General features: G+C 35.8%; 1 protein-coding gene across 5 annotated transcripts in view; it reads right to left on the bottom strand.

Moving 5' to 3' along the window:
* Positions 1-12,998, bottom strand: part of smap1 (small ArfGAP 1) — a 102,762-nt gene that overhangs the window by 48,580 nt on the left and 41,184 nt on the right. For 2 of the 5 annotated variants that reach the window (XM_059566188.1, XM_059566190.1), the window contains one exon: positions 11,083-11,163. The exons of 1 other annotated variant lie outside the window; for it this stretch is intronic. In XM_059566188.1, the coding sequence (XP_059422171.1) occupies positions 11,083-11,163 (81 nt within the window). The remainder of the gene's footprint in view (positions 1-11,082; positions 11,164-12,998) is intronic. 2 more of the 5 variants (XM_059566189.1, XM_059566191.1) reach the window with 1 other exon arrangement.

Below are 12,998 nucleotides of genomic sequence, written 5' to 3'. Positions count from 1 at the left end.
AATCAGCACATAAAAATAATTCCTGACGGACAATGTGACACTGAAGACAGGAGTATGGCTGCTAAAAAAATCTTTTTTAAGTAACAATCAAGAAATGAATTGCATATTAAAATAGAAACCCAACATTACTGTAAGCACAAAAGATATCTTTCCAAAACATAAAAAAAATAATAATAATAATAATATTACTGAGCCCAAACTTCTGAATGGTAATGTAAATGTTTTATGCATGTTTCTGTTTGCATTTACTAAGATACTCCTCTTAGTACAGCAGCAAGTGGTTGATTTATACATGTTTCCTGTCTTCAAAAAGACTGCACATACTTTTCTTCCCTAAGAATTTTAATTTCAGTACATCATTAAACTCAAGTTTAAATGATTACAAACTTTAATTAAAAAGTTTTCAATGTTTTTGGGAAACTGGGCTCGATTTTTTACATTCTGAATTCATCATCATTCATCATTCATAATTTATTATTTTTTCCTAAACAGAAACCCTGAATATCCTGTTGCCCTTCTTTGGAGGATTGAAAACAATTTCGTATTTTCTAAATCAATTAGGAACTTATACAAATGAGCAACACAAATGACAAGGTGTAAGGGCGTAGAAGCAATAATAAACAGCCAGTATACTAGTAATATGCATGCTAATAAGCACATAGTTAATAGTAAATAGTGTCCCCCAATCTAAAAGGTTACCAAATTATTTGGCCTACATGGAGGGTTGGATAGCCTTTGACTATTATGTTGGACAACAGAGAACCACTGGGTTTGAAGCCCATTATGAAGCAGGGGCTCTGAGAACCACATCCCTCTCTAAGCTGGAAAGGATCTCCATCTCCCCAGCAGCAGACTGCACATCTGGATGTGCCATATTCTAAACAGAATCGAATAAACCTGTGAAGATGTTCAAGTAATATGGAAATTCCTCCTCTCCTCACAGTCCCCTGACAGCAGACTGTCACAAGAACAGCAGGGGGATGCAAAGATCTGAGCAAGAAATGTGTGCACACATACACTCGAAAGGACAAACATACAGTGTGATTAATATATGAAGCTTTCCACGTGACCGGCTCACAAACGCGATTCTCAGGTGAACAGATGGCTACCCAAATCATACAACACTCCCAGAACCCCAACCATACATGCATGTGTACCAAACAAAAACACCGGCATTTTCAGTGCAGCAAATACTGCTTGCTGTTTGTTTGATAATTTATTCATTACTCAAATGGAAAAAAAGACAAAAACGTAAGCTGCATTTCCAAAGGGAAAAGAATAGAGGATGAGCGAGCGAGAAAGAAAGACAGGTGTTTGAAAGAAGTGAGACTGTCTTGATGAGCAACACAGAGCCAAAAAAACACACACAGGAACATGCTGCGGCACCACATGTGGATTCACACGCGGCGTATGATGTTGTGTGGGCGCTAACCCAAGAGAGACAACAGATGCTAGCCCAACGCGCCAATGAGAGCGAGAGGAGATGATGCTTAGCATAGCAGGATGGTTTATTATTATATCTATGAAAAATTCTAGACATGACAGGGAAAAAAAAAAGAGCAAGGTGTGTAAATGGAGAGATAATTTGTGCAGTTACCTTGCCTACTGGCCTTGAAAAGCATGTGGGATAAAACACGTTAGAGATAGAGAGAGAGCGCGCTAGAAGGGGGCTCGGTCAGGGTTTCTGATTGCATTCAGGGAAGAGTCGCTGCAAATGAAAACAATTGTGGTGCGGCTGCCTTCATTAGCAAAGAGAGAGAGCTTTTCATACTAATTCCACTTAAACCCTAATGAGCATCTCACTGAGTTTTAATGAGAGACGAGCGGGCAGGAAGAGTTACTTGTGCAGTCGATGCCCTCCAGAAACGGTCTACTGGGGTCACTGCAAAAACATTTGCAATCTAGTCAGCTCCAAGCTGCTTTAGAGTATTAAAATGAAAACAGGACAAGATAACTAGCTGCTGTTCTGTCCAGACCCTGCAGGATGCCACAAAAAATTGGAAATTACTGCTGGAAGAAAAATAGATCAAACCAGGGTTATTTTATAAATGTTTAGTCTTGCCTAAAACACAATAATAGATAAGGAACTGGGCTTTTCAGTTAAAATGTGCTGTAAAAAGGAAGTGGAAGTTTCACCATTATTAGCTAGTAAATAAGACTCACTTTCCAAAACCCTGCCCTACTGTTATACAGCTGAGAGCACTCTAATAGAGAAGGAGAGCAGCAACGTCATGCCTGTGACAATCAATGGCAGCAAAATGCTCTTCTCCCACGACAAACTAATAACTGCTTATGAAGCTCAATGTGGTGCTTGACTTGAATGATCCGCTTCATCTAACATGATCTCAACTTCCTGCTCCAATATATGAAACATCGAAAATGATTGAAAGACAGAAAGAGTCTTAGTCTACAGATAAATTAAATAAATGTTTATATAAACCTAAATATATAAATAAAATATAAAATTAAATAAAAAATAATTAAAATAAAGAACAATTAATCAGAACATCAAATAAAATAGATTAAAATATAAAACAAAAACTATATAAAGAAACACTTTGTGTCCTTGTTACATGTACTAAATTATGCATAATTACATGCAATCAAGTACATGTCATTAATTAACATTAAGCAGTACTTAAATATTAGTGCTGGGCAATGATTAACCATGATTAATCGCATCCAAAATAAAAGTTTGTTTTTGTATACACACACACACACATATATATATTATGTACACAAAAACTTTCATTTTGGATGCGATTAATCACAATTAACCATTGCCCAGCACTATTTACTATATGACTACATTGAAACAAGGGCAAATTAAAAATAGTATAACCAACAAAAACACTAAAACATGTATTCCTTACTATATTATATATAGCATGCAGTGCCATCTGCTGTTCAAAACTAAGCTCAGAATCGATTCAAGAGAGAATCGCGATGCATTCGGAAAATCTCAGAATCGAGTCGCACATTTCACATTTTTCCAAAGATTAACCAGCTTTCAACTTCTTCAACTGCTGTAGAATCCATTAAAAATGCATGTCCAGTGTGTGCGCATACAGAGTTTAGCCTATATGCATTAATTTATTATACACAAATGTCCACCAAGCCAGTACATTTTGATTTGTAACTTTTCTTCAGCAATGACAAGATCCTGTGAAGGCATGACTCCTCGGTTTACAGCCAGACAGACTCACATTCATTCATTCATGAGCAGCATGTCATAAAAACAAGCCATTAAACATTGATCCTACATTAGCTCTATTCCAGAGAGTGTTATAGACCATCTGCTGATGACTGCAGTCCATACAAGGGACCGTTATGTCTTAAAAGCAGAAGAATAGTACACAGCTGATTACAGCTTCAAATGCTACTTATCTTGCATATACAACAACTAGACTAGAGTCTCTATAATATTTTGATCCTTAGATTTGGCTCTGGTACATTGGATTTTACCCTATCAAATGAAGTCTGTTTGCTTAGAAAACAATTTTAAACACCTCATCTCAACAAGCCCCATGATGTAAGGTATCACTCATAACTCTGTGTAGAGCGAGTTGAGCTATAGTTTAATCATCTGAGTTAGGATTTTGTTTGAATCCCAAGTCACAATGTGTGAACAACAGTAATGCTTGTCTTAGCAGACAACACTAATAATACATAAAGACTTCCATATCTGAGGAGACTGAGATGGTGAAGTATATCTGTGTTATTGAGCAAAAACAAAAGAGACAGTTTTCAGTCGCTGAGGATCTGGAAGCAACAAGCAATAAGTAGACTAGGGTTGCACTTACTAAAATAAGATAATGTGCTATTTTTATTGTTTTTGTTATTTAGCGTAGTTTGGCAGTTCATGCAATGTAAACAGAAGGATTTTTTAAAGCATTAAAACATAAGAATCATTAAATGACTTTAATGGATTTAGAGAATTTGACACTAACTACTTAACCACTTAAACCTGTAATTTGGATTACTGTTCAAAAGTTTGGTGTCGATCATATTTGTAGAACTTTTAAAATAAGTCGCTTATACTCACCAAGACTACACCTGATACAAAATACAGTAAGAAAATATATATATTTGGTAAATACAAAAAAAATATTTTGAATATATTTTTAAATGTGTAAAAAAAAAAAGCAAACATTTTAGCATTCGTTACTTCAGATTTTAATGGAAAATGATCCTTCAGAAATCATTGTAATATACTGATTTGGGGCTTAAGAAATATTTGAGTGGTAACTGTGCTACATTGTTTTCTTTTATTATAAAAAACAAACAAACAAAAACACCATTTATTTGAAATGTAAATAAACATTTGGTAAAAATTTACAAATCTTTACTGTCACTTTTGATCTTTTCAAACTGTCTTTGATAAATAAAAGTATTAATTTCATTCATCTTACTGAACAATAGTATATTTACAAATTTACAAATTAACAAAAGAAAAGTATTTTAATCTTAAACAACATATTTACAATAAGCTTTGCTACTGGTACAATACCATCACAAAAAAATTTAAAAAAAATAAGTGAATGTTACAAACACGGAGACTCAAAATTATTAATTCACAATTATTAATTATAAAAAAAAAAAATAAAAAAAAAGGTTGTTCATCTGTTGCCATCAATACTGAGGTACTAAAGGCTGGTATTGTACCAAAGTATTGGCATCCAAAGTAATCCAATCCTACAGCAGACAGATGGAGCTTCTCTACAGCCAACTGAATTTACTTCGTTCTACATCATCTCAGCCTGGCAAACACACAAACCTCTCTGAATGTTTTTATGCTGCTAAACAAACTATCATACACAGCAAAAGTTGGTCACCTTCCTCTCACATGGACAGGATGTTGTCTGAAGGCTGTTGTGTGTGTCAGAATCACTATAAATTCCACCATTGTGTCGATCATGAAGTCACACTGTCATGTTAATCAGCGTACACACTGACCTGAGGCCAGTGCTGGTCTCTGGTTTTTCCTTTCCTAAAACACACACACGGCTCTGGTGATCTCAACATGCGACTCGCAGACTTTGGATCAGCAGAGATCATGCTGGAGCATGACAGAAGCAACACAGTCTCACACACACATGCACACACACACAGACAGACAAACACACACACACACACACTGTCGTGGAGGTTCAGAAGAGGCTATGAATATCATTGTAAGGTCCTCGCTTGGCTGATTTTAACATAAGCCAGCAAGCGCCTTTGATGGCAAAGGAAATATGTATAGAGATTAACTCACAACGACAGACAAATGAAGGTTGTTGTGGAGGAAAATATGTATCAGATGCCACAAGGCATGCACCCCCATTCCCCGCAGGAGTGCTTTAAGAGATGCGGATGGCATCTCATTCAGCCATTCAGAGATGACCAAATTAAGGATTGATAGATAGCTAGCAGTGGAATGATGTTTGCCATCAACACAAGAAAAGAGAAAAATCTTAAATCTTAAATACTCTTAAAGGTGCAGTGTGTCATTTCTGCAGCACTAGCAATATCAAAGTTATAGATTTTCAAAATGTTTTTAAACAGGTTTCCAATAAACATGCAAAGGCTAAAAAAAAAAAAAAAAAAACATTTAATTTGCTAAATTAAAAAAGGCTTTTATTTATATTTTATTAAGAAAATATGCTTAGCTATATAATGTACAATTATATAGTGAATTCTAAAATGTACACAAAATGCAAAATTTAAGTGTTAACTGTTTAGGAGCTTATTTGGGATTTAGTACAATAACAAAAAAAAATCATAAAATGATGTTCATATTTAATTTTTATTGTTGTCAAAATAAAACTGATTAAATCTTATGGTTTCTAATGGATCTATACAGAAGTATAACTTAATTCGGCTTTAGATGGTCTTTGGGGGGGGGTTGGGACATTAGAAAACCTCGGGCCTAAGGTATCAGTATTGATGCAGCATGAGACTTTTGTACCTCAGTTTCAAACCAAACTGTTCATATTGGTTTGTTACAGCAGACAGATGGACTATCTTCTACAGCCAACTGAATGCATTTTGTTCTACATCAGTGCGCTGGTTTTGTGTGTGTGGATGAGCACACATGAGCTGTAACGTATGGCCACAGGCACCAGCCCCAAAGGCATAAAGGTGCTGAACTGTTAGGATCTCTTCCTCCATTCCTTCATTTTTCAACTCTTTTCCCTTCATCTCATCCCGGTCTCTCTGGGAACAGCGCGTGACAGAAGGTGACCATGCAGTGCTAACTCTGGCTCTCTTAAAGCTTAGTTGTCTTTCTGGAGTTACAAAGACCGTGAATATTCTTGACTCAGTGGAGCAGAAAATGGAGAGATTGCAGCTGGACTTTCAAAGGCCACTGCATTTTTTAATCTTCTCCACTGTGACCAACAATTCAAACCTCAACTGTACAACCACACATAGTTGAGACAGAAATGTCAAGAACATGGGGTAGTGGACTATTGGTACGTGAGCCAAAAAAGAGGTGCGGCTTGTTCTGAAAGCAAGGAAGATGTAATGTTAAAGGTAAATAACAAAATGCAACTAATCATGTAATGGCATATAGAGAGGATAGCAAAATAAATAACTTTTAAAAAAGGAAGATAAATGCTTGCCATATCCATAGCTGACTTTAAAGGCTGTACATCTAAACAAAGTCTTCAGTATTTTGGCATAGTTTATCGGTCACTGTAATACGATTAATTACAATACAATACATTGCCTAATTTTTGTTCTGTGTGTTAGAGTGTTAGAGTTTTGTTCTGTGTGTTAGAGTGTTGTAAACACACTTAATCGCTGTTCACTGTTAATCGCATTTAAAAAAAGATGAAACTTTTAGGACACTAATATTTCAGTTTTTACTTCAGATTGGATAAATCGCATTAAAAAAAAGTTAAATAAAAAGACATCTGTGAACACATTCTATATTAATGTGCAGAGTTGCAATACGTTTTTTGGCAAACAAACAGCCTACAGTTAATGTAAACTATGTTACTTAATGGAAGAATTATTTATTCTGATTATTATTAATAATATATTGAACAGGTTCTCGAATATGTATTACTGCTGTTATTGCCATTTTATAAAATCAGTAGTTCCACAATGCTGACTACTTTTACCAATGGCTTTGCTTTCTTCATTCAGTAAGAAAAAAACAACAACAATGCACCTTTTAGGTACAACAGGGCTTTAATGAAGTAAATAATTATGAACACATTAAGCACTTTAAATTACATAAATTAAAAACAATGGACAAATAAAATTTAAAGTTTTTGATTATAAACAATATATTTCACAATATAACAGTTGTTGGGCGCAATAAAGTTTTTTTTTTTTTTTTTTACTGTGATTTGCTCATTGTGATTCTTTGATTAGTGGAGTTTTTCATCATGAATACCCCTTCTTACATGATTATTTAAAATTAAATAGAAATAATGAATGCTGATGGCTTCAAAAAAAATAAAAGCATCAATTAACAACCTTGTAAGCTCACAATAGGTTTGACTTTGAACTCAGTTCCTTCATGGAAAAAATGAAAGGTACACATATGGAACCTTGCTGCACACCATACTAAAAGCATCTTGAAAACGCGATTTTAAAATATTCCCTTAAAGCACCCCTGATACAGTTATTTGGTCATTTCATTTTGAGCATTCTACCATGAGTGTTACATTTTCAAGGTGGCAAGTCAAACTAAAAATTACCTAAAACTGTTCATCTTTAGATTCACACCAATACCAGCATATTTAAGACAACCAGTTAACTAATCATTCAGGCAACCTATCAACTAGTTTTGCATGTAAAATCCTGAAGCAAAGCTAGTTGAGAATCACTTGTGCAGGACAACAGAGCATGAAGAATAAAAAGCTATGCAGAGAGTAAAAGAATAACAGAAAATCTGAGACACCACTGAAGAAAAAATGTAGCACTGTGCCCTCTCCGTGACTCCTTCTCCACTCTCACTCAGGGCCACCCATTCTCGTCCTCTCGCCTGTCAATCTAATACCTCCATTGTGCTCTCTGACAGCTAGATGAAAATAATACACATTCCCACATGCGGCAAACTCTCTTTTCTCTCACACACAACACACGGCAATTGTGAATGCCTTTTTTTCCGTGCTACAATCCCAGATGACCCCAAACTGTGCTTCAGGGGGAGAGGAAGGTGTGTGTGACTGCGTGTGGTTATGAAGTGTAGCCTGAAGGAAAGCAAGGTGCCTGAAGTGAGCAGTTGGTTACACAAGTACAAATGTAAGATGCCTGTTCAGGGCTTTTTGCCTTGTGCTGCAGAGTTGTGAATGTGCAATGTCGACTAGACGCAAAATTTTAATTATTGCTGCTGTGGCTATTTCAGCACATCTAAGTGTTTGCTTGTTTGCTCAACATCTCTGCAGTACAGAGAGATGAAGTCAAGCCTGCAATATCTGTTACCCTACGTGTCCACTGGCGCGGAAGAAACCCGCTCGATACCACTCAAAGCACTAGAGATCAGATGCTCTGGGGGTTTGTCGGTAAAATGAACAGCAGTGTGGCTGTTTCTGTGCGCACTATGATTGCGTTCAATGCATGCTCAATAAAGTCATCGTATATGTGCTAGATTACAGTTGAAATAATGCCAATTTTCTGTATGGTGTTCATCTAATACAGGTTTTGATTGTTATCTAAAATAGTTGTGGTATTCAGTACGAAATAAAGTCAAATCACAAAATCTAGACAGATTTGTCAAAAGAAAGAATTATTTTGTTATTAGATGGGGCTTTAAAAATTAGTTCGAAGAACTAGTTCTTTTGAAGTTTACATTTAAAGAATCCTGAAGATAATGCAACAAAGTTCACAAAAATATTAGCATTAAGTATGATATATTAATAAAAAGTAACATTAATATTAACGTTCAACATTGATAATGATTTTTGAGCAGCTCTGACATCAAAGCAATAATTTTAATTTTAAAATTGATTAATAGAGAAAACAGTTATTTTAAATTAACTTTTCACATTATGACCGTTTTTACTGCATTTTGATTAAAGTTAGTTTAGTAAACATAGGAGTCTTTCAAAAACCATGCAACTAACCTGTCCAACCTCAAAAAGTAAACTCAAAACTATATCCAGAGATTTACTTAATAAAATCATGATTAATCTCCTCTTTTTTGAAAGCAACCTTTTTTGAAAGAAACTATAATAATCTGAAATTCCCAGCCCTACAACATCAGAGTAACAAACTGACCACATTCTACACAGAATGAAAATGTGCTAAATGAATTTAGAATCTGAATTATATAACAGTAATGATAGTAACATGTCAACGTGATTTCAGCACAGAATCCACCAGAAATGTGTCTGTATCATTCTTATTTTCATAAAGTTTCTCAACTATCTGACATTCGGACCACCATCCATACAAAATCTCCCATGAGGTTTTTAATTAAAATGAACTTAGATATTCTAATTTTCTGCAAAGAGATGTATGAATATGCAAGACAAATTAAACTCCAGTGCTCAGGGTGTTTGATTTCACATGAGAGACAGGACTGGGATCTTCCTTATGGTCACTGAACACTGTCTGGCGTATGTGATTCTCAAAATCTCAGATTTGTTAAAAACACAAGAATTGAAATCAAGAAAAATACTGCAAAAATATTTTGTATAGAATTTCCCTTATGGTCCAGCAACCAGCACCTGAAGTTCTCCAAACTAATGTTGGGCGATATGGTCATTTTTCAAATCGTCATATCGTCAGCCCGTGAGATCACCAATACAGGATATTATCGTGCATGGGTGGAGCAAGAGAGAGACTCTTTGTTCTTGTCATAACGTTAAATATAAAAATACTGTATTTACTGTATTACTGTAGAGCTAGTGCATATATAGTCGGATGCAACTGTCATATCGCGCGTCCTGTGACAAATCTGCCGCATCTGCGCACGTCCAGCAGTTTAACACTAATATTGGATATAAACAAACACATTTAAAAATAAAGTATTCAAAACGGGTAAGTTGATATATTTGGAGTAAAGTTGAACTGAACTGATGCATCAGTCATACAGCGCTCCGGGCCGCGCGCCTCAGGATGAGAACGACGTACCGCCACAGAAACAAGAATGAGATGCATTCTAACATAACTGTGGCATTAAACTCAGTTAGTGAGGGCTCGTTTAATATATTGCACACATATAGACCATTCAGATTACTTGTTAAAGTGCAATGAAATACCTTATATCTGCAGACCATGTACGTCTGTTTGAGGATGGAGACTTTGTAATGGCCAAAACTATGTATTTTGCATGCATCACATTATATTGCGGTGTGCATTAAAAATAAAGACAAAATAATAAGGCGGCAGAGCAAACTTATCATCCTCGGTCTACGTGAAACCTCCTCTCACGTAGACCTTCTACGTCATCACCATATATATGTGTTACAAGTTAAGTGATCAGTCTTTAAGAGAAGGACTACATGAGAACCACAATGGATGATAAGTTTGCTCTGCCGTCTTGTTATTATTTTGTCTTTATTTGTAACGCCAAGAAAGAGTTAATCTCTCATGAATGAGATCGCGTTGTCGTGTACCAGACATTAAATGTGTGGGATACCAACTCCTCATTTTCTATCGCTTTCATTTCATGGATTTAACGAGTTATCAGAGTCAAATCGTTACAACTTCTTTAGCGACAGGCTCTAATCCTCTTTTGCACATTCGTGTGCTGTATGTGTGTGTGTGTGTGTGTGTGTGTGTGTGTGCGTGTGTGTGCGTGTGTGTGTGTGTGTGTGTGTGTGTGTGAAATGCGGTGCTGAAGTGAAATAGCTGGGCAGTCTGATAGCTGAATTATAATAGGCCGCCTAATAAAAATAAAAATAATAATAGTTATTATTATAATCTAATAAATTAATAGAAGAATAAGCCTAATATCATCTTGATTATCGACAGAGAAATCTGCTTATGTCCATATCTCTGACTATCGTTGATACACGATACTATCGTCTATCGGCACAACCCTACTCCAAACAGAAAGTCTTCAACTGATTCATAAACACAGCAATCATTAAAAGGGTAATGTCTCCAGTCTATTTGGTCAGTAATGAGGTCAATTACCTTCTCAAAAACTGCTGGCTTGTTCCCTTTATCTGTGTCGTTTTCCCTCTTCTTCTCCTCCTTTTTCTTCTCTCTCTCCTTCTGTGTCAGAATAAGGAAAAGAAGATTATGAAAAAAAAACCACATTTAAGAGTTTGCACACACACAAGAAATTGAAGAATGTTGAGTCAGCTACAAGTCTGAGGTGTCTTTAGGGCACAAGACTTGCAGTTTTGCCGTGAGGCCTGTACTTTGACAGCTTAAATATGGCTACCACAGCTTAAAACACACACACACACAAACACAACCACACACACACACAAATGCACTACATATAGGTTTCTTCAACTATGGGCACACTGCGGAAGAATTCTGTCAAGAATTCACTTTTGTTCACTTTTTCTTTTTTTTCTTTAAGATTAAGAGGGTAATATATAACATGCCTATTGTTGAAAAAAAACACACACATACAGTTTTGCAAAGGCCTTTAAAGGGCACCTATTATGCAAAACCCACTTTCACATGGTGTTTGGACATAAATGTGTGTTGCCAGTGTGTGAACAAAGCCACACAACAATAATACAAAAACCCCCACACTCCTTATTTTTAAATTTCCATTAAACCAATCAGTCTCACTAGGCCTGCCATTTTGATTTTCTAAGCAATGTGACATCACACTGCATTGGGCAGGGCAACGGCGGCTGATTGAAAGCCCTGCATTATCATAGTTTCCACCCTCAGCAGTTGTACGCTGTCCTTCATTTTCTCTGCTCTCGAGCAGCTGTAATGTCAACAATTTCTTATAAGCAATCCCGGTGTTCTGTGTTTGGATATAAGACTGAACATAGAGTTTAGATTTTCTCCCAACATCTGAGCCACTGAAGATGGAATGGATTACTTCTATCTTTCAAGCAGGGTATATACAGGAATAATGGAGTTAAATTTAATACCTTTTAAGACTTTAAGACTCTTTCCATACATTAAGACCTCATCGCCACTCCAAGTTTTAAATGGGTACATCAGTGACACGTTAATTTATATTTACTATATATTGATTGTAACATAGCACAACTAAACAGACTTAATTTGTGATAACTTCTCAATACAATACAACACAATTATCAATATCAATACAACACAATTCAGAAAGGGGGAACGAAGCACAAGTAATTAATTGAGTGACTAAGCAATGCAACCCAAGAAACAAGAATTAGGCCAATAAACAAAACAACTGACAAAACTCTGAGTAGGAAAAATAAAGCTCTCAGAGCTAAATGGGCAATGAGTTCACACAGTATATTCAAAAGACGTATTTGTAACATCAACTCTTATAACGGTCTTCAAACCATAGCCGTTTTGTGGAACATTTCTCATGACAAACATCTTGACTGACCAGACAGTTTACCTGTGATTACGGAGTGCTTGATTTGATGCAGACTTAGTAATACAATCAACTCTGAATGATCATGGAAGGTAAAATAATGATCACAACTGTTACATCATTTTAATTGTGCATCCCAAGCCCATGCAAGTAAAAAAATAAAAAAATAAAAAAGACAGCCCAAAGGAATGCAATTACCATGTCCCAAATATAAAAATTTCATTTCCATTCCTAAAACACATATTTTACAGTCAGTCACTGTAATGCACATGTATCATTAACACAGCTCAAATGCTTCCTACTAGTGTGGCCCAAAACATTTAGCATAGTTTTATTACAGGTAGAATGCAAAATGTTTCAGTGCAAGCATTTCAACCAAATGTAATTTATGCAACATTTAAAACCTTTAACCCACTGGGGAAAATCGCCCCATGGCAACGATTTAAAAGCAGCCCAGTTTCATGAAAAAAAAAAAAAAAAAACAACAACCATGCATCTAAATTGTGCGTGATCACGAAATCGAAAGTGAACTGAGACTGTGAGCACTCAAAGGAAT

Source organism: Carassius carassius, chromosome 14 (genome assembly GCF_963082965.1).
Source record: "Carassius carassius chromosome 14, fCarCar2.1, whole genome shotgun sequence".
Classification (NCBI taxonomy): domain Eukaryota; kingdom Metazoa; phylum Chordata; class Actinopteri; order Cypriniformes; family Cyprinidae; genus Carassius; species Carassius carassius.
This window is presented reverse-complemented; position numbering and strand designations above follow the sequence as displayed.